The sequence below is a fragment of the Platalea leucorodia genome (genome assembly GCF_965183815.1).
Source record: "Platalea leucorodia genome assembly, chromosome: 4".
Lineage (NCBI taxonomy): Eukaryota > Metazoa > Chordata > Aves > Pelecaniformes > Threskiornithidae > Platalea > Platalea leucorodia.
In genome coordinates, this window is record NC_138826.1 from 110,836,975 (window position 1) to 110,863,913 (window position 26,939).

Consider the following 26,939-nt stretch of genomic DNA (forward strand, 5'->3'; position numbering starts at 1 on the left):
GCTGGGGGCAGCTGAGGGTCTTGGGGGTGATGTGGAGTTGGGACTGCTGCCAGCTCGGGTAGGCTTGGGACGAAGCAGCTTGCAGCAGAGGAGCAGATCCCATCTGTTCTTGTCTGGGACTTGGGGAATGAAGTGGAAGGAGGGACGGGGTCAGGGCAGAAAAGATAGGAAGAAAAAAGCAGCCCCAGGCGAGGTCAGGGCTTCATTTGCTGCTGTTCCTGTAGTTAGTCAGGCAATATGTTGGTCAGAAAGAGGAATGTCGTAAGGGGGCTCTGTGAATGTAGATGTCTGAAGAGGCATAAATTCAGAGTATACCTATTGGAAGATAATATTTGTCAGTGCTCTCACTGTTAAAATAGAATGAAAACCATCTGCAGGTCTGTTCCAAACCACCCACCCTCACTCCATGCACACTCTCCATCTCCATGTGCAATTTTTGTCGTGTCCAAGTGTACTGGTTTTGGCTGGGATAGAGTTAATTTTCTTCATAGTAGCTGGTATGGTGCTGTGTTTTGGATTTGTGACCAAAACAGTGTTGATAACACAGGGATGTTTTAGCTAATGCTGAGCAGTGCTTACACAGAGTCAAGGCCTTTTCTGCCTCGCACCCCACCCCACCAGCAAGGAGGCTGGGGGTGCACAAGAAGTTGGGAGGGGAGACAGCTGGGACAGCTGACCCCAACTGACCAGAGGGATATCCCACACCATATGACGTTGTGATCAGCAATAAAAGCTGGGGAAGAAGGAGGAAGGGGGCAACATTCAGAGTGATGACATTTGTCTCCCCAAGTAACTGTTATGCGTGATGGAGCCCTGCTTTCCTGGAGACGGCTGAACACCTGCCTGCCGATGGGAAGGAGTGAATGAATTCCTTGTTCTGCTTTGCTTGCGTGCACGGCTTTTGCTTTACCTATTAAACTGTCTTTATCTCAACCCACGACTTTTCTCACTCTTTCCCTTCTGATTCTCTTCCCCATCCTACTGTGGGGCAGTGAGCCAGCGGCTGTGTGGGGTTTAGCTGCCCACCGAGGTTAAACAGCAACACTAAGCAAGAAATAAGAAGCACTTTACAACAAGCCTGGTGTTTAGTAGCTTCAGCATAAAGACTTTATATAATGGACAGGAGCAAAGGCCTTGAGATAAAAACTGCAACACTTACCTGGCAAAGTTGGAGATGTAAAGGGAAGGTTGTTGGGTTTGGGGTTTGTTGGTTTTTTTTGCAGGGGGAGCCCCCATTTTCTAAACGAAGCAAAAAATCAAGCCAGTTTCTTTTCTTGGAAGACTTTTTTGCACAGGTGCCTTCCAGATCTTCAGTCCAATGGCAGCTTCTGGTCTAGCAAAAGGACAGGGTGGGTAAACGTACAGACGTGACAGAAAGCCCAATGAACGCATTGAGCTCCCAAGGGAGAGGTGAGCGGGTAAGCAGCAGTCTCACAGGGCAGCTGCAGAGCTGGTGGGAACAGGGAGTACGCAGCGGCCACAGGGCCCACCAGCAGATGCGGAGGGGACAGTGCTGCACATTGCAGCAAGGATGGCACGAATTTACCCTAGACGCATGATGTGCCTTGCTGGAGCATGCCTTGCTCATACGGCACACCTCCTTCAGCTGATCATGTGGTGAATATAAGCTCTTAGGTTCAGTCTTGTACAACCCCTGCGTTTTCTCATTCTCTTACATACATTATGCCTGCAACTCATTAGCAAATTATCTTTAGGATTATCTTTATAGCAAATCTCTAACATTCATCACCGCCTTTGTTTTACTAGAGCCTCTGTTTTGATTCCGGGAGTCTGTGTCGTGCAATTACATAGCAGTGGCCAGAGGCAGAGCACTTCTGGAGGACTTAAGGATGCGTACGCAAAGCTTCCGTTTTGAAAACTCAAGTCCAGCCCTGTTCTCCCACCCAAGAGCCGGCTGGGACCATGTTTCATCCATCCACCAGTCACTGGGGGCGTGACACAGCCGTACCCTAAAAGTCAACACCTGCAGGGCTGCATGCTGGCGTGCTTGCGGGCAACCTGGAAGCTCGGTGGCCACTTGCAGTCCCCTGCCATGGGCAGGCAGAACCTGCCCTTTAATCCAAACCCCTTCCATAAGCACATGCGGCACAGGCAGTCGCAGGCAGTGGGAGTGGTGCTGCTCTGTTGGAGAGGTTAATGTAGCAGTTTGTTTTGAAAAGGGTGGGTTGAAATACAGCAACCTCTGATGGTCTGCTGCAGAGATGGGCACGAGCCCTGCTGGCTGCAGCACACATGCCCCCACGCTGAGTGCCTGTGAAGCTGACAGATAGGTTATCTCGCTTCCTTCTGAAAACACAGACCCTCTCTGATGATGGCACATTCACCTGTTATGGAAATATAATTATCCTTTATTCAGGGACAATAATTGATCTCGCCCCTTTGCCTCTGGGAAGAAAAAAAGGGAGATACCAACATTTTAGTGAAACTCAGATTGTGACAGCTGTGTTAAAAGACACTGACGACACTGGTTACTGCTTCCTCTCCTATAAAGGGGATTAATTCTCATTAGAAGTGCTGAGTCCGTGGTGCCCTGTCCCCCCAGGACTGCCAGGCGAACAGGAACATCGTGCAGCTGCTCAGCGCAGGCTTCCCCATGCCACCCCGCTGCCGCGCTGCCCGTGGGGCGGGAGGCTCCCGTTCAGCACGAAAGCCTTGTTTGCTCAGCTCTCAGTCTCCCGGCCGAGCCTGCCAAGGAGGCTGCCAGCGCCGCAGATGATTTATGAGGCAGGCACATGCCTGCAGCTGAATAGGGATTGCCAGCTCCTTGGAGTAAAGCCATGTAGCTGCCACCAGCTAGGCATAACTTTTAGTCATTGGACCCAGGGTGAAAGACTTTGCCCTGAAAGTATCCAGGACACCATCCAGTGTTATTTACTTCTTAATCGGAATGGTCAGGAAAAGTGGTTGGCAATTAAATTCTTAGATAGGTATTAAGTATTACAGCCTGTGCCGGGGAGCACCCCTCGCACCGGGTGGGCCTGGTTGCCCCTGCCGAGTGCTGCATTTTGTAACTTGGTTGGAAAAGACAGACCCCAGCAGAAGTCAAATCACTGCAAATGCAATTAGTAATAAAGGCTGGGTATGATTTATGCAAATGTCTGTCGCTCGTGACATCTGAGCAGACATAACTGTGATCTGAGGGAGAATTTCTGAAGTTAATCCTCCCAGTGGCTTCCAGACTAATTTGTTAAGGGATTGAAGGAGATTTTCTAAATAAACAATGCAGTTGTTGAAGATTATGATAATGCCACTGTTGATCAAATGTGGGCCCGCCAGAGTTTGGATTTTGCTGGCTCAGAGTGACTTGCTGTGTTTACAGTGTCCATGATCAACACAGGCCCGCTCTAGCATTGCTTGGCATTGGCTGGTAAAGAAAAATGCAGAACATCATTAATTGCAATGTTAAGCAAATACTGGGGGGGGGAGCTACTGTAAATACTGAAAATGTCATTCAGTTAAGAACAACGTACTTCTCTGGGCATACTCTTCTAGGAAGAAATACAATTTTATGGATCTGCATCTCCAAACCTAAATTCATAATATCTCTAAGAAATGCCAATATAGCTTTTAAAGGCTCCCTAAAGTGTGCAAGGCAGAAAGTGTCTTAAAGTTTAGTGCTTCTTCTTAAAATAAATCACGTATTCTTACTTAAGATTTAGCCGTATTTCTAATTCTATCACTTCCTTATCACCCATCTCATTGTGAATATTTAATATTTAACAGGGGAAGGTACTGCAAGGTTGTAGAGGTCAGTGGTGGCACAGTGAGGAGGCAGTGGACAGTGCTAATTTCCAGTGGAGCGCTGATGATATCCTTCACCAGATCATCTATTTGTGCTGGATGCCTTTCCTTCTACGGCATTTGCATGGGATCAAAAGTTCTGCTTAAGCACACGAAAGTTTGCAGGACACCAAAACCACAGGGAGCATGACCGCAGTCAAGTCTTTAGCTCTAGTTTTAAGAAGGACTTATCTGTGGTTACCTGCCTAAGTGCAAGGCCTCTTCTTCACAGAGAAAATTGCTGGGGTTTCTTCAGTTATGCAAGAAAGAAAAGCAATTCAAATGAAAAGGTCACTTTCTTTGCTAGTCACCATCAGAATTTTTGCCAGCATCATGAGGGACATGCGTGTTTAAGTTACTTTCCAACTCAAGGAGCTTTTACTGGATCAGCAGTATTGGTAGCCAGATGCAGGTTATGGTAGGTTTTCACAATTTTCTTACAAGAACAAAAGTTACTCTATCAGCAGATTATTGTGCTTTTTGGTGGGCAGGCTTGTATACTTATGAAGCATGGTGGTAGGTAGTGCTGGAGGCACATGTACAGTACAAGGGTACAAGGAATTTGTAGCTGTGCATCTGAATTATTTGTCTGTACTGTGCATTTTGGTGCTAGTGGGTATGGTCATTTAAAAAAAACTATACCAATTATAATTACAAGCACCTAAAGGAAGGGCAAGAAATTAGATTTTCCATTGCTGAATGCATGCCAGGACTTTACATTTAAAGTTCAAAATGTTGTTCTAGTCAAACACATAAAATATGTTCCTCGTGTCTGGATGCAAAACATGTCATTTCCTACATGCTCAGAACTCAATTTTTAAAATGCCATGAGAAAAGGTAATCTCTGCAAAAATAGTTCAGTTTATGAGTCATTTCCTGGCGTTCTGTCTAAAGATTCAGAGACTCCCGTCCTTGCTGAGGCCCAATTCATCCTCTTCCACCCAAATCCAGAGGATCATCAATGAAAGTCCTAGTGTAGATAAGACTATAGTTTTGTTATATAGAAACTGAAGCTTGACAGATTCTGATTAGAAATAATATACAATATCGTTAATAGTGAAGGTATATAATCTGCATGATAATATGCTCTCAGTTCTGATGGTCTCACTGTCCTTTGAAATCTTTAAATCAAGTTAGTATTTCCCTTTCTAAAGGAAAATTTTAGCTCAGGTGCAAGCCACGTTATTGAGGCAGGACTCACTGGGTGATGTTCTGTGGTTGTATAAGGCAAAAGGCTGATTAGATGATAACATGAGTCCCTTCCATCCATAAAATGTGGCAGGAGCCTGTGAAAACCCATCTCGAGCTCCGGCCTGCAGTATTGCAGGTGAGAAGCCGAGAGCCAGGAGGACAGGAGAAATGTTGCTGCACATTTGCCCTGTTCTTACGCTCTTCCATGGGATCTACCACTCCCTCAGCGGGACTTTGTTCTGGCCTGTGGCAACCATTTACGTTCCTAACGTCTCCTGAAAAGCGTTGAAGGGCTGCCTGGCTAATATTTACTTTTTCTTGGTCCTGCTTGGACGTGGCTGCAGAGCCCTTGCAGGTGGTAGTGGGTGTCATGGGGGCAGCTGGTCTACCCTTCCAGAACAGGCACACGGGAGCCTGGACTTTAAAAGCCCCTCCCTGCAATTCCACCAATATTTATTCATGTGGATTTCAATTAGTAGTAATTGGTTTTGTTGATTTTGGTTTTTTTTTTTACTGGTAGAGGGTAAGTGCAAAGTGATTGATATCTGGGAAAGGAAATCAGGATTTGGCGGCAGAGCGACATTCCATTGTCTTGACACAAAATAACAAATAACTCGCCTCTAAATCTGTGTCTTGGGAAATGAAAGTGTAAAGCAGTGAAAGTCATTTGGAGGTCATTGAGATGCAAAGTGTGTCCTGTTCCCCAGCCCTGAGTCGCTCAGCTCTCTGTGACAGCTTTGAGAAATCTCTCAGTCGGCTGGGGAAGAGGAGAGCAAGTGTGTACCCAGTGCCTGGCTCGCTTGCTCTCCCCCACTTGCTTTTGGAAGTGGTGTTCTCACAGAGTTTGCAAACACCACCTGAAAACACTCGTTGTTGTGGCAGTGATTTTATACGCAAGTGCAAACAGTAACTTTTCAGAAACCGTCCCCAGGGCTTTCACTCTGCAAGTAACAGTAGGGACCATGTGGTGTCAAAACCAGCCCGAGACTCCACTCTCTGGCAGCCTCATCCTCGGCAAGGCTGCTCAGCACTTACTCCTCTTGCTCCTCCCAGGTTTTAAAAGGCTTGACTTGCGTGCCCAGTTACAGCACTGCCATAAGTCTGCACTCACCCCGCACCTGAGCTGGGTCTCAGCTGCGTGGCTTTCCCCATGGTGCGGGGCTCTCAGATCACCCTGGGGAACCTGGCACCCCGCGGTGCTCCTTGAGCCCAGGTTCGCTCGAGCCATCTAACACCTCCACGCTGAGAAACTCCTTGGAGGTTTAATGGCGCCTCCCAAAATGGTGATTTCCAGCTCCTCCTGAAGGCTAAGGAGATGCGAGGGGCCTCGGTGAGAGCTGGCAGAGTCTGAATGGCCGTTGGCTCACCGTAAGGCCCTGAGGATGGTGCTTGAAGGCTGTGCTGTGCTGGGCCGTGCTGTGCTGTGCAGCACAGCCTGGCAGGGCTTCTGCAAAGCCAGCAGAGTCATTGAAATGGCACCTCAGGAATTTGGTGCAAGTGCTTTGAAGTGCACTGTTATCTCCGTTTAATCACACAGTAAATCTACAGTGGCTCGCTGATTTGCAGTAGCTTTTCAGGTATTTTGCATCTGTCTGTGGAGTGAGGGGAAGCAGCACTTTGCAATTCCCTGGCCACGCAGGGATCTGTGTGTACTAGGAGACCCTCGCAAAGATCCAGCCATGGACGGTTAGCCCATAGAGCATTGTGGGATTCCTGGGCTTTGTAGACCCAGTTGTGTCCCCATCACCCACACTGAGCTGCAGTTTGCTTGGCAAGGTGTCACCAGGGATGAGTCCAAGGAGGAGGAGTTAGTTGCTGTGAATAAGTGTCACATTGTGCTATTTCTAGGTATTTCTTGGACTCTGACATCAATAACATTTGCGTCCTGGATGCAAAATTAAGTCATAAAACATAGAAGATTTATATAAAGCTGAAAATATTTGAGAGTGGTACTTTGGCAGGTAGATAGGGACAAATGGCAAAGGGAGAAGGGTTTGCTGAACTGAGAGAGGAGAGCATGTGAAGGAGAACAAGGATGCTCTTCCAGCATCCTTCACATGCTCTCCTTTCCCAGTTCTCCAAGGATGCTGGAGGAGCATCCTTGTTGGTGGAAGGGAAGGAGGCAGCAAAATAGGCAGAAAAAGGGTTCAGAGGGCAGGGAGAAGGCATACCAGCCACGGAGGCAGAGCAGAGGGGAGGAGAGCGCTGCAGAGGGCAGACGAGGGGACCCGCAGCAGCAGAAAACCAAGGTGAGTGGTGTCTCCCACGCGGAAAGGTGGATGTTGTCTTGAGGAGTGGGCACGGTTTCTCGGCAGCCAAAACGGGTCCTTCTTGCTGTGTCACTGATGCAGCATCAAAGAGCTGAGAAGCATCTGGGAATACAAATTTGAGGATAAAATTTCCATTTGCAGGCAGGGAAAACTCATTCTTCCCATCAGTACTACAGCAGCCTTTGCCAAAATTAGTCAAATCCGAGTATACAGCCTTTGCAGGAGCTGGATGATATTTGTGAAGATACTGGTCACACTCTGTGGAGGGAAGGTGCATGTCTGGATGCCGTGTGTGTGTAACCATGGCTTTTCACAGGCTCGCCATGTCATTGCTGGATGGTGGGACAGGAGGGCCGCCCCCCGTCTCTGCCCTACCACTGAAAGAGCAGCAGCAATTCAGCCAGCGCCGTTCACGCGTGCCAGGTCTCATGGCTGTGCCGAAAGCCTCCTGCTTTGAATATCAAAGTTTAGCCTCTGGATGCGGCCGTGAAGGAGATAACGAATCAGGCTAGTAAAACTCGCTTGACTTTGTGTCCCAGCCTGAATCCTGAGATCGATGTTTCAGGGAGTTTGTCTAGGAAAGCGAACTGGTCTGGTGGCTTTTCACGATTTGCATTTTTGACTCACCGATGGGAAGCTTTTTGGTTTTCCTTTTCACTGTCACAGGCTCTCATGTTTCTCGACAGACTCGAGGCAAGTTTGTATAAAGAAATGCCATTAAAATATTCAGGGAATAAAGGGGATACATACATCAAAGGAGTAAGGGGTTTATGTGAAATGATTTGTCCTGCCTTTCCCTGGTGACTAATCAGGATGTATAAAAGATTCTCAGTTCTTCACACCACCTTATTTTAAAGGTTCTCTGGAAAGCTGCAGGGGGAAACTTTAAAAAGTAGAGATTAATATTAATGGTTTCTCTTAATCTGACCAAATTTGGAGTTTCCTGATTGATCAGAATGGTCTGCAAATCCATGCCACGGTGCTAAGCTTCTCCGGCATTTCCTAGTCTCTCCCCCTGGGATTGCTGAAGCACGGTGCTTTCCCCATTTGTTGTTTCTTGTTTATTTATTTATTTTCCTTGCGGGGGGCTGGACTCCGGCCGCTTGCCCAGGGAGACTGCCGCCACCACCGGCCCTTAATGAGCTTTTTGACCACTGAAGCAGCACAGCATCGCCTGGGAATTGGAGAGGGTTTCTCCCTTCCCCGTGTTAGATAGCAGAGCAGAGGCCAGCAGGTTAACGAAGGAACCGGGGCGGCTGGCAGGCTGCCTAATGAGCGCCAGGGAGCCAGCGAGGGGACACCCTGGAGGTGGCCAGAGCCCCAGCAGCAGCCTCCAGCAGGACCTGATGCCAGTTGCTCCATTTTTTCCCATTGTTACCGTAGCTGCAAGCGTTGGGAAGCAAAGAGCCCCAAAGGGTATGAACGTGAGGCATTTTCCACCCAACACTTTTGGGGACGGTGGGGTCTGAACCAGCACATTAACAATGCAGAGGAGTGCTTTTTATGTATTAAAAATAACTAGGAAACAGATTCTTTCTAACCTTTAGCCACTCCAAACAGTCAATAAATCATTAGCTACTGATTAACAAAAACAGAAGGGTAACATTGTCCACTAAGCAAACTCTTGGAAGCACTGAAAGGCTGGCACAGACTTCAGGATGGCTTTTCTTTTTACACATTTGCACTTATTAAAAAGACAAACAAGCCAAGCTCTGCATATTAAGCCATGCCACACAAAGCATTTTGCTAAAAGACCAACTTTCTAAAATAGATGTATTTTTTAATGTGTACAGTGAGCTGAGCAAATGCAGTGTTTACGATATGCAACATTATATCTGTCCACTACGAAAACAGGTCTCCTCGTGCCGAGCATAAAGAGATGGGTTGTGTCTCATTTGCAAGGGTTCCCAGTTTGTGTTCTCAAAGTCTTGGCCACGCTTGCAGTCTGCTGCTGAATCGTCCCCTCAGCTCCTTCAAAAGGCTCCATGGGGTGGCTAAAGCAGACAGAAGTCCTCACGGCCGGGGTTCGGGCTGGAGAGCACAGCTTTCAGTTTGAGTTCAGGGAATATCTGTGAAGTTGGATCACTCTCCCGTGGCTGACCAAAACCACTCTCCCTCTTTCCATCTGTGTGAAAAGTCAAGTGGCAATTTTTTATCTAAGAATGGAAATTGGAAAAAGGTGTTTCTGGTGGAGGAAATGCTTGTGGGACCTTTGGAAAAGCTCTATTATCTTGCGGATTAACTAATAAAAGGGTGAGATCCAGTAATCTGCGTGTCGTCACTGCTGCTGATTGACTAAACAAACGTTTGCACTTTGTAGTATTACTATTACAGGTACAGTATCTGGTCTGGTTTAATTCAAAAGAAGTCTGCCAAAGACCGGACTGTTTGCTTAAATATCTCCAACAATTTTGCATCGTGGCTTTTGAAAACAGCATTTATAAAGTAAAAATGTAACCGTTAAGTATTTAAGACAAGGCTTCCATTGTCCATTATTCTGTATGTCTTTTCCATTCACTGTGCATCATTAGACCATCTGTGTCTTTAATAAGTAACTGTGTGGGCTCTCACAGTTTAAATATTTACTTTAAAATAATAGAGGATCCAAATGAAACTGAGATACATGAGAATATCCATGTCTGATGTTTTAAGTGGAATGGGAGTAGATTTGTGCAGTAGATTTGCAAACTATAAGCAGATGTGTTTTGATGACCTTCTCTCCTCTATCTGGTCTCCATTTATAAAACGCAAGTTCACAGATTAAGCTTCTCAGCATTTTACATGCACCTGGAAGAATCTACATGTGTTTCTTTCTGTTGAAGCTGTGGAGAGAAGTCCAAACAGTTCATTGCTCCGTACTTGGGTTTCACAAAAATCAGATTTGGCATCGGTAGTAAAATACCTTTGCAGTGGCGTTCTCTCACTCCGCTGTCAACTGCAACCTGAGAAGGTCACTGCAGGTGGCCAAAGGGAGTTACACGCACCTTTGCGGCTTGAGAAGGTCACTCCTCCAGGTCACCGCTGAGGACAGCAGATGAGTCTCGCTGTTAACTCCGCTATTGTCAGAAAGGGAGCTGCAATTTTCAAAAGACGTGCTGGGAGGCTGTCATTCCTGCAATCACAGTCTGCCTGTGACTCTGTCTGGGCAAGGGAGAATGTCATGGGTTAGGCATGAGATTTGAGATTGTCCACCCATGCATCGGAACCACTCATCTCCTTCATGAAAGCTTGAAGAGGCAAGGCTAAGGTTCGTGATGTTGTGTACAATTTTATGTACTAATTTGAGGAACAGAAATATGGTTCATCTTGTTTCACAGTTAGAGAGAAGGGTAGGTGGCTTCTGCTCTCACATGTGGCTCCTGAGTCAGGGCTGCTGCTTTCTGTTCTCCAAGTGACTCTGTATGCAATTACATCCAGCAAACATAAGTGTCAGTACAATGAACAGAAAGTACTTTAATATGGGGTGCGCAGAATGTTTGAAGAATCACTATGTGATGGTGATAATACACTGCGACACACAGGGCTCCTTTTTTTTCCTTTTTTTTTTTTTGAGTCCAGGATGAATCCAATTCATTCACAGTGTGTTTAAGGGAGACCAAGTTCTCTCTGTGGCACTGTTTGGTACCTCTTCTTGCTACTCACTTTTACAGCAATTCAAACTTTGAATTCCAACCTCTTTCTGGACAAGCACTAAGTAAAAAGGCAGCCTTTAGGGTTAGACAGCGCAAAGTAAATTTTCAGCCCCATGAGCAGGAACTCAGCTACATGACTTGCATTATCATTAATGGGGGTCATGCTGGTAAATTCCTGTACACCACATTGAACATTTACTCATGAGTGCAGAATTGGCACAGCTAATGAAACTTGCCTTTCGGGTAGCATGGTGTTTCAGGAGATGAGTCTGACAGGCAGAAAGGACTGCTAAGTACCCAGATGAAAGTCTGGCTTTTAACTCCTTGAACATATTTCCAGAAAATAATAGTGTGAATTAATGCTGGTTAGTGTTCGCTGTTCCTACTGTTAGGGATCAGTCTTGCTCCAGTAGAATTCCACAGAAGCAAAGATGATGCCTGAAATGTAAATGTGTGTGCTATCATTTAGTGATGGCAAGTCGCTTTCTTGTGTATTTTCCAAGTACTACTTACCATTACTTATTTTCTTTCAAATGTAGGCCAGTCCTCTTGCTAACACCAGCTTCTATAATCACAAACAAATTAAGTTCTTTTTTATAATATGCACCCCTGCTACTTTCTCAAAGATGACCCCTCCTGTGGCTGGGCATCACCTGCTGATTTCCAGCTTATGTTACTCATGGGCATCTTATCCCCATTTGTTCTTGTACTGTGTCCATTGCAGTGATAGCATCTTCCCATTTCCAAAACTCTTCCTTAGCCTTTACTTTGCTAGGCTAAACCTGGCAAGTCCTTGTTTTCTGTTCGATAAGGTAAGCTTTCCATTGCCCTGGCTGCAGTTCTGTGCATCTGCTCTAGTTGGAAGTTATTTTTAATAAATGAAATAAAAATTGTCCACAATATTCTATCCTGTTCAGTGTCATAAAATTTCCTTCATACCCATCTTCGCAACAAACCACTGTTGTATTGCCTTTTTTATATTTTAATCACACCATGGTTCATAATTGTTTTGTAGTCAATTAATACAGTTAATTTTTTCTTATTTTTCTTCATTTATAGCTGGTGATTGTTGAGCCTGCAATAGAAATTCTTGTGATTAGATCCCAAGTTTCATGTTCCGTGATTAATTCTCTTTCTAGGACTCAGCTATTCAAAGTGATTCTTTTTTTTAATGCATGATACTCTAAATATCCTTTGTGTCACCAGCAAACTATACTTAGCATTAATTAAAATATTAAATGAATAAAATCAGTTTCATGAGGCAATTCTGAAGGAACTCCTAGCTTAGGCTCCCTCTGTTCCAGTCTTTTATTTACTTCATATTATTTCAGTTATAAAGTATTCCCTAGGCTAGGTGCTGAGAAGATGAGTAGTGTAGTACTTGCCACATATAAGAGAAAAAAGAGCCCATGTCACATGAAATCACTCAGAGAATCTCTCTTTCCTTTCCCAGCAACATATTCTTCCGTTTTGCCAAGAGCCTGTTCTGTCAAATGGGCCTTTTAACATGGTCAGAAAATCACGACGTGTTTGAACTAAGTATGGTTTGAACTGCCAGTAGGTCTCTTTTCATTCACAAGCATATTCCATTTCTTCCTCATCAGCTTATGGCTCTGTGTGGTCATCAGAGCCGAAGAGAAGCCAGAGGTCTGTACTGCAATGAGCAGTCGACATCTAGAGAAACACTTTGCAATTTCTATGTGAAATAAAAGTAGGGGAAAAAAATCAATTTGCCACTGCAGCTAGTTGACTGTGAAGGAGCAGCTGCAAACTGCTGAGTCTCATCAGGTTGCAATCTTGATTAACATTGGGCAGATCCCCCCTGCCGCGAGAATAAATACCCTGCCTTTGTCAAGGCTCCCATGTAAGAAACAATAGGTTACTTCAGTGAAGCACAAGAACGTAAATGTTAATCGAATCATTCCTCCAAATGAATAGAAGTAGCACCCAGAATGCAAACATTTTAATTTTGGAAGGGTAAGTCTGCCTGCCAGTTGGTTAATTTTCTATGTATTTTTTCATGTACTTTGAAAAGCTGCTCGCTCACATTGCTATCATTGCATACAATAACATTTTCAGCCCTGCAAATATGTATGCTTCCTGTCTTTCAAAGCTGGGTAGTGGCAAAGTCCAGGGAGTACTGGAAAAAATAAAATCTGCCTTAATATCACTGAAGAGAGGTCAAAACCTTATACTGTATCACTGCCAAACTATGTGGTCACATTAGTTCTTGGTAGAGGAAGTGGAAAATACTTTCCAACTGGAACTGACACCAGGAAACGTCTTTTAAAAATGTTTTTTATACATTGGGATAATTGCCCTTTGAAATAAATCTGTATGTCTTTACACATGATGAAAGTGACTTTAGGTATTTTAACAAATTTATGTGTGTACAAGCGAAACAGAAAGAATAGGCATTTATCCCCTTACTGCTTCCTTGTTTGCTGTACAAATAAGGGATTTCAGTATGCAGTTGAGCAATATATGTTTTAAAGCGAGTGTACAGCAAACTACAGTGGGATGCCCAGCCATCTTCTGTTGTCATATGGTTACAACCGTTGCTGATCAACACATCATAAAAGTATCTCTTGGCTTTCAGAGTGTCTGGGTCAGATCCTGGTGACTTCACTCCTGTGGGGTGTCCATTTGCCCGTAGAGGAACGCCAGCAAAGCCAGGGGAGTTCAGCACATTGCTTCTCTTGTACCCATAAAGTCCTCAGAGATCCTGCACCAGTAGTAGATTACGACTCTGTAGCTCTCTACGAACACTAAACATGGAAAATGGTTTTCTTACAGAATTTACTAGTTCTTCATTGAGGCTGATATACTGGTGTTCATACTTGTGCCCTTTTTTAACAGTCATGATGCACTTCTCCGCTGGAGGAATCTGTCTCTTGCTTTTCTGTGTAGCAGATGTTGTCTCCTGTCAGTCACACTGGGGTACATCTTGTCAGTTAGGAAATTAAAGGAGATGAAGGATGTGTTTGGGGTGGAGGCACAGAAGTTTGGTGTTTGGGGTTGGATTCCCAGTGGTCCTGTAGGCTTTCCTGCCTGTTGGGATCGCTGAATCTCCCCAGTTGTCAGTAGCTGCTGAAGTGGGGAGAGCAACACCTGCCAGCAGGGTGATTACCAGAGTGAGCCACTAACGGTGGAGGTGTGAAGCCGAGTGTGGTAACTCTTGTTTTGTGGCACATGTTCACCAGGGCACTGGTGGGTGGGTGGGTGGGCAGGAGTTTCCTACTGCCTGGGTGAAGCCAGAGATCAGGACAAGCTGAAGCATTTATTGCCACTCTAAAACACACTTTCTTCCCATCTTCCATGCATCGCCCACGGTGTCACTCTGCATGCCTGGACCAAAGTGGCTGCATGAGCAAGCTCAGATCCATCCCTTATTTTTGGTTGTCCAAATCTGTGGGTTGATGATCCCTATTTTCCTATAACTAGAAACTGGGGGGCTTCTTAGCCAGCTCAGCCACAGGCACTGGGTTTCTATGCCCTCCATCTTGTAGCTGGGAGGCACTCCCAGCAGTCACAAGCAGTCTTCATCTAAGCTCCTTCACAGTCATCGGACAACCTTTTGCTACAGCCTTTATAGGAACCTGCACTCAGTTTGTGGTTGCCCTGACAGTACCCTCATGAGGGAAAATTTGATTTAAGCCTTTAGCCTCACTTGTGATATTACATCATTTTATGTTTTTCTGTCTTTGGGCAGAAACAACGTTAAAATTCAAGTAACTTCATTCACTTGAGGTGAAAAGTTGCAAAATTAGCAGAATTTATTAGATTTTGCTGTGAAGAAGTAAGAAAACACCTCTTTGAAGTGATTTGGGCCAAAGAAGTGGTGCAGCAGTGGAAAAGACTAAAGCCACTTCTGACCATACTGTGTATCAAACTAACCATGTATAGACCCTCTTTAAAGTCATCCATTGGGGTTTTTTTCTTGCCTAGATGTCACAGGTCAACTTAACTTCTGCTAGTTTATTTACACATCCTATTTTAGTCCCCTTTGGGGAATAAGAAGTACGTTGGTGAGCTGGCTGAACCAGCATTTAAATGCCATGTGTATTTAGCACTGTATGACACGTGCCATTTATTTCTTGAAGCCCAACATTGGGCGATTAGGAATTCCTCATGGGCCTTCAGGAGAGAAGGTGGCCGTGGTGACCGTGGATGACTGTGACACAGCAGTGGCTGTGCGCTTCGGGAGCCTCATTGGAAACTACACCTGCGCTGCCCAGGGGACTCAGACCGGCTCAAAGAAGTAAGGATTCCCTATATTTGCATTGTCCACTCATTCTGTTCTTCCAGGGGAGAGTTAACAGTATGTGATTAACCACTAAGCAAATTAAGTTGGAAAAGCAGATATGATTTAACAAGAAAAAGTAACAAGGATTAGTTTGGTATTTGGAATTTGGTATTTTGGTATTTTGGAATTTGTTGGAGGCTACTGCAAGTGTCAGTACACTGGGTGGAATGCACAGAGTTTTGTGTAGATACAGACATGTGCCCAAATTACTTGTAAAATGCAAAAAAAAAAAAGACCTGGAGGTCAGTGTGGATGGCCCCCAAAAAGCATCTGCTCTGTATGAAAATGTAAAGAGAAGGGCAAATAAAATGCTAGACTTTATAAATTAAGGGGATGGCTGAAGAGTTTATTACTTCCATCATTTAGGTTAACAGTCCTGTCTTAAAAGGTGATAGAAATAAAGGAGGTGCAGAAAAGGCCATGGAAAATCATTAGGTATTAAAAAAAAAACTTTCCTGTGAGGAAAGACCAAAAAGATTAGTACCGTTGGGTTTAAAGAGAAGATGGACAGCAAGGAACATAGTGGGGGTATAAAATAATGAGCTATAGCAGAAAGACCATTGAGATGCACATGCTGCTCTAAAATCCCGAGAGAAGGAGGGGCCATAAAAATTAGGGCTAATTCAAACTACCAAATGATATACTTTTCACACAGTGTGGAGTCACTCAGTGGAACCTTCCTCCACCAAATGTTATTAAGACTAAGATCTTCAGAGGATTTAAAAAGGGTTGGCACTGTATAATAATTAAGTCATTATATCAAAATCTACAGCATCTCAGCCCGTGTGCTGAGGAGCATAAGCCAGCCCCTGGATGACTGGAGTCAGAAAGAAGTGTCCTGCACCTGCACATTTTTCCGTAATTTCCATTTTCTTCTTCATATTGGCCACTTGTTAGGGACAGGTCATTGGATTCTGTATGCATATGACAGCTGCTAAGTTAAAAGTTATGGTGTTTCTGGAAGGTCCTTTGATTACAAGCTCTGGAAGTGCTGATGTAGCAGAGGGAAGTGCATGGCAACACGGGTAAACTAAATAGCTCAAATGTGCTTATGGAAGCAGGAAGATAAAGAACAAAACAAAAAAAAATTATGTGCAAGAAATGATGAGCATTTCTTTGTTTCTTCAGGTCTTTGGACCTAACTGGCCCTCTTCTCCTTGGTGGTGTCCCAAACTTGCCTGAAGATTTCCCAGTGCACAACAGACAGTTTATCGGCTGCATGAGGAACCTGTCTATCGACAGCAAGCCGATCGACATGGCTAGTTTCATCGCCAATAACGGCACTCTGCCAGGTATGAGCGACTACCACCTCAAACGTCAACACGAGAAAGCTCTCTGCTGTAGCTGTGTGTGTAACAGGGCTGAGGATGTCAAAGAGGCTGGCACGGGGAGGAACCCCAGGAGGGGGCAGGGGACAAAGGGGTGTGAAATGGCCCCTGTCCCCTGTTAGTGCCGCTGAGCGCAAAGCATTTGCCCTGAGCTATGTGGCAGGGGCTTGAAGTGCTGCTAGGCGTTGCACTGCCACCACGTCACCAGCACAGCTACATCCAGACCTGCTCAACACACCTCATCGGTTTGAACAAGGTGCAGTCTGCGCCCACGCTAGGAACGCACACAATAGCCTGTGGCACAGCGCACACTTACAGGATTAAGTGGCGTGCAGAAAAGGACCGGGCTTGTTTAGACCTTCTGCATTGCTGTGAGTTTCACCCAGGAATTTACGCCTAAATGAACTTTTCCTCCTTTTTTTTTCTTTTTTTTAATTACCTTTTAAATGTCACTTTGCTCTGAAAGCCAGTGGGATTAGTTCATGAAAAAGACAATGTTTTTAATGACCTTTTAATAAATCATGTTTGTTCCGTAAATCAAATTCTGCAGTCCTCCAAATCTGAAACCTGCTTCATGAAGCAGCCTGTTGGAGTTTCTGATTTGGTTTCCAGTCCCTGGATCCCTGATCAGGATTAGTTGTGGTGTACAAAATGTTCTCATCATCATAAAACTGGCATCATAAAACACGCAAGAGTGGCAAGTCCCTTCCTTCCACCGTGCTGAAGGTCTGTGTAAGAGCTAAATTGCAGTTCTTAGGTATGTTGCATTGATGGATTAAGAAGGGAGTCATAGCATAAGCTTCAAATTGCTGTTTTGTCTGGAGGCCCTTTTTTAACAGTTATGTCTCTAATAGTTAAACACGAGTTTTTATCTTATGGAAATATACATCAGGAGGGGCGTGAAGTGTTTTCTTTAGGATGGATTTTTTTTTCCTCATTTGGAAACATGTTTCCATATAGTTTAAAACAATGATGCATAGTAGTGTTACTCCACTGTGTAACACTGTGCATTGGTTTTCCCTGGTTAGTGTCTCGGTTAGATGACAGTAAGTTGCGAACAGTGGTGCTGAGTCACAGCACCAGTCAATCTGCCTGTCTGCAGCAGCGGGTGCCAGGGGAAGAGTATAACAACAGGACAAACAGACAGTGATATTTCCCCAAAATTTTCTCTTAGTCCCCAGAGACTTACAGCTCAGTGAATGTATTTAACAGCCTTTGATAGATTTGTCTTCATGAATTTGACACTTGCTTAGGTCACGTAAACTTTTGCCATCCACATTTTGCTTCACTGACTTCAAGGACGTTAAAAAAAAACCCACAAACCTATAATGATCATGTCTTCTTTTTACATAAAACCTCAGATACAATCATCAGAGCCTTTTTCTTGTTAAAACCATGCAAAGTAACTGTTTTCCTGAATTTCAGGCTGTGCAGCGCAGCGGAACTATTGCGAAACCAACTGGTGCCAGAATGGAGGCACGTGCGTCAACAAGTGGAACACGTACATCTGCGAGTGCCCCGTACGCTACGGAGGGAAAAACTGCGAGCAAGGTAGGGTGCAAAGACCTCTTCATGCGTAGTCACGTGTGCAGATTTCATTACCCATCATTAACATCTCATAGCACGTATGTCAAACTGTGATGCTTAAGGGACAGGTAACAGCAGATTGCAATTAAGACTAAAAATCACCCATTATCTATTTGAAATAATTTTAGAGATCACCTATATAATAAATCCGATTGCTGACATACTGTCATGAATAACAGAGGCTTTCATTGATTTACTTACCTAAGCAAAGTAGTTCCACAGAACTTGGCAGTATTTAGTAATTTGTTTATAGTAAAAATGCCTGATCCTAAGCCCCTTTAAATCAGTGGGAAGAATCCTGCTGACTTTATTGGGCTTTGACTCAAACCAGGGATGAATGGGCAGTTTTAATCACCACTTTCTTGGCAAGAAGGCAGTCTCTGCTGAGTACGAGCGCTTTCAGTTTTATTGGGTTTTTCTTTGATTGAACACAATGTGTGTATATGTGTAAAACCTCATTAATAAAGGATGAGGAAGGAGCAACAGGTGTGTTTTACAGGGTGTGAAGAACTTGCAGTTAGTTTCTTCCCAAGGAAGTGAGGAGTCATCTGCATTAGGGGTCTCGGGGGGTCAGTGCAGCAGCAGGCTGCCCGCTGTAAGGTGGCACCTCCACATCTGGTGAAGGGTTGCTCATTTGGAGTCTTCCTGGAGGCTTCCAGGAAAGAAAACATGCTTAAACTAGGCATGGCTTTCCTAGAAACAGAAGGCCAAATTCTGGCCTCTGATGCAGATGTTGTAGGTCTGCGTTTCCATTATCCCCCCGTGACGCTTAGCCCAGAATAGTTTGCAGTGTGATCAAGGATTTTGTTCTTTTGATGTATCTACCCCAAATCAGACATTCTTGATTACTCTCAGCAGGGTGTGGACCCTGGAACAGCAGGTTTCCAAGCTGAGGTGCACACACCGCAGTGATTTGCAAACCACTTTAGCACAGTATGCCTCAGCCTGGGCCAGATCTAGGTGGTGGCAACCGCTCTCCCCTTGCCTGAGAAGCAGCAGCTTAGGAGGAGAGGACACATAGTTAAGTTTCTGGCTTGGAAATAAGGGTCTGCAGGGTGAGGGATGGGGGAAACAAATGATGGAGGCCTCTTCTTATGTCCCACCTCATGCAGAGCGCAGAACTGCTATTACTGCCCCTAGCAAGGTACCTGCTTTCTATAGCAGCTCGTCAAGTATTTTGAGCTCTCCAGGTTTGTATGAAGATCTAATTTTTCCATATGTCTCATGTCAAGTATCTTTGTCAGTGAAGTTCTGGTGTTTTCTTCATGATAGGCTGGTCTCTGAGGTACAAACCCACGCTGATGTCTCCTGAGAGAGTGCCAGGGCCCAACTCTGGTGTGACCTGTACTGGGGTAAATGGGTAGTAGTGCTATCACATGCGAAGACTATCCTTCCCTCTGTCTTTATCTTAGTTTTGAAATGGAATTTCAAAATTCGATCAAATGTGTGTCTTATTCATCATTTGCTTATCCCAAACTCAAGACCAAAACATGAAGTTTGGGATTTAGAAAATCACCTCAGAACTGCCCTGTAGCCATCACTGGAAACTCATTTTAAGTTCAAGTAATACAGATGATGACAACCACAGCACCACTGTTCCCCTGGGCCCCAGCGGTCCCCTCTGCCTCCAGCGCTGTGCATTCCTGCATGTCCCCTTTGTCGTTCGGCAACCCCGTGTTCTTGCTGGTGCCTCAATTTGTGTGGGTTTTTTTATAGTTTGAGGGCAGCAGGCTGCTTGCTTCTTTGATGATTTTTGTGGGGCAAAGTGTCCCTAAGGAAAAAAGGAAAGCGAAGAAAGAAATGAATTTAAGATTTCAGGAGCCTCAAGTTAAAGTCAGGAGGAATCACTGATATATGATACTCCTGGCTTTCAGGTTGCTCATTCGAGTGTTCAGATACGATCCTAACAGCATTAGCCATTATTAGGCAGCTATTTTTTAAAAAGTCTTCGCTAGAATATTTGCGTTCTTGTGTAGGAGTGATTGGCTGATGCATTTCTTCAATCCCTTTGACAGTGCTGGATCTGCTTCAGGTTCACAGACAGCAATGGCTTTGGCAAGTTGAGAATTCAACTTTTTCAATTGCCCGCTCTTCAGAAATGCTGGGATCTGGTCTGCACTAGTGAGGATGGGGTGTTTAACCTTCACCACCCTCCTAGGACCTGCTCCCTCACCTGCTGGCAGTTCCCATCTCCCTCTGCTGGCCTATAGAAGGGAGATAAAATTAGGGAAAAATGAGTTTCACCTTTGTTGTAGTTTAATTCTTTTAAAAATTGAGATATTGCGATGCTGTGAAGATCTAGCCACTGTGCCCAACTCGCTCTCGGATGGCTAATGTCATTGTGCCAGCCTTGGCCTGAACACTACAGGTTTGCACCAAAACATAAGCTGTCACGTGTCCTACACCCAAACTGCAGGTGACATCTCGATGTTGGCAGTGTGTTTCCCCAGGCCCTCTGTCTCCACAGTGAAGAGCTCTCATGTCTTTCTGATGGCCTTTTAATGTAGGAGTCTCTTAAAAGTGTATGTAGATACACAGGCAGCACTTCAAAGCGGCAAAACCTGAGAAAACAGTTAGTTTGCATCATTGATGGTAGGGAGGTGCTGTGCTTGGAAGCACGTGTGCTCGCCTCTGTGGTGACAGGAGTGGTCAGGTCCCATCTGGGTACATTGCGTGTGGCCACCAGCTCCTCCATGGAGACCCCCGGTGCCAGGCATGGGGAAGGGCTGGGGGGAGGAGGCAGGTCAGAGGGGGCTGACAGATGAGGATTTCTGTTTTACTAGCAAGGGAAGGTGCACCCTCGCCCCGAGGAAGGGAGGGGAATTGGGAGGAGGTGTGGGAAGGGAATGGTATTTGCAAGCACCGAAAGTCACCACTGGTGAGAAAAGGAAGAAGGTGGCTAATTGCCATGCCGGTCCAGTTCTCCCAGGAGCTGAGCCACAACACTTGCAAACTGCGTTCCCAGCCTCCAGCAGGTGGGAAGCCCACAAGCTTTGCATCCTGGCTCCGCTCTCCAGAAGCAGGCAGACTTAAAAGTCTCAGCAATGGTCTAGAAAACCACTAGCAAAGAAGCTGGAAGTTGAGGTCGTCATGAAGGTCGCCAGGGTAGAGGAGGAAGGGGAAGGCTGACTTTTGCACGCGTGGAGCAGGAGGAAATGATTGTGCTCAACACTGATGTCCCGGTTACTTTTACATTGATGTGGTGCAGTGCAAGCTGGCATCATGCCCTGGCCCAGACAGCCAGAGTTCGAGCACTGGATTCAAGTTTTAAGCAAGCTGGGGACACCTGTGTCTGGTGGCAAACCGATTTAAATTGCTGTCTGGGTTTCAAGAGCATGCTAAGCTTCGGTTGTTCCACCATATGCCCCCACTAGCATTTGTGGAGGACTGAGTGTGACTGCAAAGGGGAGATCACAGCCTGGAGCAGGGGGGAGAGGGGCTGCCCTTTGGGGGGGACTGCCTGCATTTACCCCAGGGTGGGGTGGTCAGGGAACCACACCTTAGAGAAGGGCAAGTCAAGTCACACCTCTGGCTTGGCTAGTGGTAGTTCAGTAGTCACGAACATCCTGTTTCTCACAAATAGGGAGCTGAAGGGCTTGCAGACAGCACTTTCCTCTAGCCCCTGTGCTCTCGCATGCACAGCTTTTCCCTTTGTGGAGACTGGCCAGGCAGAGAAATCAGAATTTGGGGTTTGGGTTTCTTTTTACTTCCAAAAAATGCCACTTCATATCAGCCTGACTCCATTTTCTGCAATGGTGCTGTCCCTCTACCTTTTTCTAAGGACTTGCCATTTTAAAGTAACAGGTACACATTTGTATATACATGATCTCTCTTACTACAAGAAAATCCAGAAGAGTCAGCAGATACGTAGTGTGGAGCAGAAGAGGAAGGGAACTTAGCCCCTGTCATCTCACTGACCATCGACATGGGCTCAGTGCATGACAAGATACAAGGCTGGGTGCCAATCCGTGGTGATTGTACCCAGTCTCTAAGGCCTGCTTCCACTTGCTAAAAGCTGCCATGAACTTCACCAGCATGCCTGTGAGTGAGGACATCAAGCAGGGCCTGACCATAGATCCCCCTACAAGGTGCCACGCATCGTGGAGGTGCCATATGATGTGCTGCAAATAGCAGAGTTCCCATGTCTTAATTTGTGCTTCTAATCAGTGGCATCGACTAATCCATGGTACCGTAGCTCCTGTTACCTGAGGTAACTACTTTAAAAGTCCAAAGGGTGGGTGTTACCCTGTTTTCCATCAGCAAAGTGCTTTCCATTGAAGGCTGTCATCGGTGTCTCCCTGTAGGAGCTGTGTTCGTGCAAGGTTAGAGAGGAGGGCAACTCTTCAGCTGTCACCTCGAGATATTTAAGGCAGATGATTTAGGCAATTCCACACAAACTTTCTCCCTGTGAAAAGGCTGCGTAGCTGAGACACCTTAATAATCTGGCCCTGGAGTATTTATAATTAATTAATATTTCCTGTTGCCTCCCAGCCTTTTCCTCTGTGTTTAATCTGTTAATTAGAAGCAGGTAATCAAGGATATGTTGAAAACATTTGCAGCAAGTGTTGCCCTCATACTTCCTGCTCTGTCCACCCACTCATCAGCAGAACGGTATCAGTAGAGATCCTGAGCTCACCTTTCTAGGAACACCTCTCACCTGTGTAATGCCATAGCAGCGTGGAGGTGCTGCCTTTGCATGCAGGCACCGAGACAAGGTGCCTACCCCACAACAAGGGCAATTTGTGAATTTACACTACTATCAGCTGCTTCATAGTAATTCCCCTAGACTGGCTCTTACTCCATAGTAGATTAAAAATAGCTCAATGGAAGAGGGACTAGCTACCCTGCACCATCACTGTGACATAGCATCATTTGTCCTCTTAACCTTTGTCCTGAAGGATACCAACTGTTTCTCTCCTGTCTTTTGATTTACAGCAATGCCTTCTCCTCAGCGTTTCAGTGGTGAAAGCATTATCATTTGGAGCGACCTCGACATTACCATCTCTGTGCCGTGGTACATTGGGCTAATGTTCAGAACCCGGAAAGTGAATGGCATGTTAATGCAAGCCAATGCTGGGACTGCATCCAAGATCAACATTCAGGTAAAAATGTGTCTGCCTTTGGTTAGAAAAGAATTAAGAAATTCTCCCTCATCAGTGGATATGGCCACATGAACTACATAGCTTCGTCCACCCAGCTAAATGCATGTCAATAAATGCAAATTATTTCTTCAGCCTTTTACAAAAATCGAAAGATCAATGATCAAAAGATCAATGATCAAAAGCTCATTGTAAAATTCAGATTTGCTGGTTTAAGATTATTTTTTAAACAGAGGTAGTAGCATGCATTAATATTGATGCAAAAAAATGTGTCTCTTGATTGTTTTGGGATTCTTTTGTCAGTAGGGTAAGTTAGAGTCTGAATGTCCAAAGTTATATGAGGAGTTACGGCAAGTGTTTCCTTCTTTACTGTTTGGGCTTTCTTCCCTTTTGGGTTGTCTTAGGAAATGTTGCTATCTTGCCCTCTGCCCCCTTCCGCATCAAATACAAATATGTAGCAAAAATAGACATCATTTTTTTTTTTCAACAGATACTGAACAACTATGTGCAGTTTGAAGTGTACAGTGGCCTGAGCCAGGTTGCTAGTTTGAAGATGAGCCAGTCGCGAGTCAGTGATGGGGAATGGCATCATTTATTAATAGAGCTGAAAAGTGCTAAAGATGGTAAAGACATCAAGTACCTTGCTGTCATGTCCTTAGACTACGGGATGTACCAGGTAAGGCAGCATCATAACTTTGCCACTAAGCACTCCAGAAATGTTTTTAGGAGAAAGTAGGATAAAGCATTGTGGCTAAATACTTGTGCTGTGAGTCATGTTCTGCAGTGATTTGTGCCTAATGAAGTTACATTAATTCATTAAGCCTAATGATAAGGTATCTTATGAACAAGTCTGTAAAAAGCCGCAGTCAGATGTCTAGCTCCTCACTGCTTTGATATTTCTTCTGTAATCTACTGTCAGCTACTGCTTGACTCCATCACTACAGAAAGTAGGCTGCCTGTGTCACAGAGGATGACAGTGCATCTTTTTGGCTGTCGTTTTCCTCAACAGAGCACTGTGCAGATTGGAAATCAACTACCTGGACTGAAAATGAAAAGCATCATTGTGGGAGGTGTCTCTGGAGACCAAGTATCTGTTCAGCAGGGATTTTATGGCTGTATGCAGGTATGAAATGAAAAGTGTAGCAACAAACTTTGAACTTTTAACAAAATACCCATGTAAAAATGTGGTGTTTTCTTTTTCATCCATCCCTGAACATTTCTGTTTCCTCCATCAAAATATCTAAGAATCAAAATATTAAAGTTCACCCACTTTCCCAGGTACAAATCTGGTCTCACAGGGGAACAGCATTTGGAAAAAATTCTGGGTTTGGCTCATCAGATGATGTCTCTTTAAAACATAGCCTCGTGGATTAATGGAAGTAGTGAAACACATAGTACTGTATTCTGAATGAAGACTCTTAAATTAAAAATAATTGTCTTTTGTCACCAGGGAGTAAGAATGGGAGAGACATCTACAAATATAGCTACACTCAACATGAAACAGGCTATCAAGATCAATGTGAAAGAGGGTTGCGAAGTGGATAACCCCTGTGATTCCAACCCGTGTCCCCAGCACAGCTACTGCAGTGATGACTGGGACAGCTACTCCTGCGTCTGCGACCCAGGTAACGCAGTGACCATCCCATGCACTCATCCAAGAGCTGGATCACATCTTCATGCGCTCGTCAGAAGAAGAGCAGCAGCAGCAGCATGCTTGCAAAGTGCTCATCTTCTGATTCTTCCTCTTCCAATCAGTATTATCTTTCTCAGTCTTACTGTAGCACCCTTGAAACTGCAGTCATGGACTAAGGACCATTTATTCTAGGCAACATATCAACCAAACAGAAAGACGATCTCTGGTCCAAAGGGCTCTTTCCACACACCTCCCCTTTTCTTTTTGTCTGTTTTCTTTTTCTTTTTTTCTTTTTCTTTCCCAGCCTTTTCTGCTGTTGGATTTCAGTCTCACACCCTGCATCCTAATCGAGATACTTTGAATGTTTTCTCTGTTTTGGTGCATGTAGCCAGCACATGCTGTCAGCACCCAGCACAGTCACCTCCCATACACACAGGGAGAGAATACAAAACTATTTGTAACACATGCCCTGAATATAAAACTGGGAACCAAAGGCACAAGGGTGCCTCAAGCATGTTAACAGACTGTTGAAAAGAACAGCCCACTATCTTTTTTGCTGAGAGGGAAAAGAGTACCTTCTTTCTGACAGTATCTCAGGGGGAATCTACTGATTATTGAAGATGTGTTATTAGTGTATAAGCTTAAAATGGTCTTTTGGAGACATGCAAATCATAAATTACAATGGTTGCTGTAATTTTATGACCTTGTCTCCCCAGGGTACTTTGGGAGAGACTGTGTTGATGTATGTAACTTGAACCCATGTGAGCATGTCTCCACGTGCGTGCACAAACCTAGCTCATCCCATGGCTACACCTGCGAATGTGGACAAAGCTACTATGGACAGTACTGCGAGAGCAAGTAAGAGAATTATTTTTGTTCTTGGTTTCTTGATCCTTCCAGGTACCTCTTCTCCTAAGGCAGCAGTCCTCCCCATTCCTTTTCTGCTTCAGTTAGCTTCCCTGTTACAATTCGAGTGTTGGTAGTAGATGGTATTTGCAGGCTCCCTATCCTTTGGCACTCCTGAGCTCTCTTCCCAGAGACCTGGCAAACTTCCATATACTCAGGGGCCACTTTTCTTCAGCAGCAGCTCAGGGGCTAGACCAATTGTGCTGTGTTACACAGCACTGCATCTGACCTGTACCTTGTGGTGGGCTTGGCCTGAGTTTGCTCTGCATCTCTCCTTCGGCTCCCCCAGCACACACACAGAGCGATGCACCCAGTTAGGTGGCCTGTGGCCAGATAAAATGGCTTTACAGTTTGGGTCTAGTCCCTGGGCTGGCAAAAAGCCATCTCTTCTGGACAGTCTGGGAGGCCTATGCCCTGTTGCTGTGTAGGGGAAACATGCTGATTCCCTTGTCACCAGCTTCCTTGTCTCAGATAAGCATTCAGCCACCGACCTCCTCTTATCCCAGAGACGGCACTTTGATTTACTGTAATATGGGCCATTCATGATGTGCAAATGAAGTGCATTTGTCTGCCCATTTAGGAATAGCTCATGTGATGTTTCCCCCCCTTTGAAAACCAAAAGCTTCTTCCTTCGCCTTTTGTTGTGTCGGCTTGCAAATGTTGGCCATGCTGTTGCCAGATTCATCTTTCGTTCCTCTGGATTAGCGATGCAGAGACATTGTCCCTTGTCATTATCTGCTGCCATCGTGTCAAGTGCAGCATTGTGGTTTTTCATATTATAAAACATAGAAGTACAAACCTGGCAATTACCATAAACAAAATCCAGCATGGTCTTTGAAACAGACGGCAAACAGCTTTTCTCTCCTAAAATGAGCAGCAGGGAGGGGATTCCTTGTGCGTTATGCTGATCACAGACTCAGCAGTGTCATCCTTCAGGCTATTGCTTGACGAAGACTTCCAGCTAGCAGAGACCCTGGTTACTGCCTCGGCCCCTTCCCAGAGCTCTCCTTGCCAGCACTAGTGTTGGGGCATCTGTGGGACAACCTGCTCAGAAGCTCACCCAGAAGAAACAGAAGCAGTGAAAATGAGGGTTATCCTTCACTAGGGGTGGCTTTTGGGTTGCTGCACAGCCTCCAACAAGCTGTGCTGCTTCACTCATAGTCTGAATCATAGTCTTTGATTCGTA

General features: G+C 45.1%; 1 protein-coding gene across 1 annotated transcript in view; it reads left to right on the forward strand.

Moving 5' to 3' along the window:
• CELSR1 (cadherin EGF LAG seven-pass G-type receptor 1) overlaps positions 1-26,939 on the forward strand; it is a gene marked incomplete at both ends in the record, with an annotated part of 173,206 nt that overhangs the window by 108,637 nt on the left and 37,630 nt on the right. The window contains 8 exons of the mRNA XM_082308675.1: positions 14,998-15,155; positions 16,329-16,492; positions 17,954-18,079; positions 23,051-23,217; positions 23,705-23,890; positions 24,224-24,337; positions 24,665-24,839; positions 25,564-25,705. Coding sequence (XP_082164801.1) covers positions 14,998-15,155; positions 16,329-16,492; positions 17,954-18,079; positions 23,051-23,217; positions 23,705-23,890; positions 24,224-24,337; positions 24,665-24,839; positions 25,564-25,705 — 1,232 coding nt within the window. The remainder of the gene's footprint in view (positions 1-14,997; positions 15,156-16,328; positions 16,493-17,953; positions 18,080-23,050; positions 23,218-23,704; positions 23,891-24,223; positions 24,338-24,664; positions 24,840-25,563; positions 25,706-26,939) is intronic.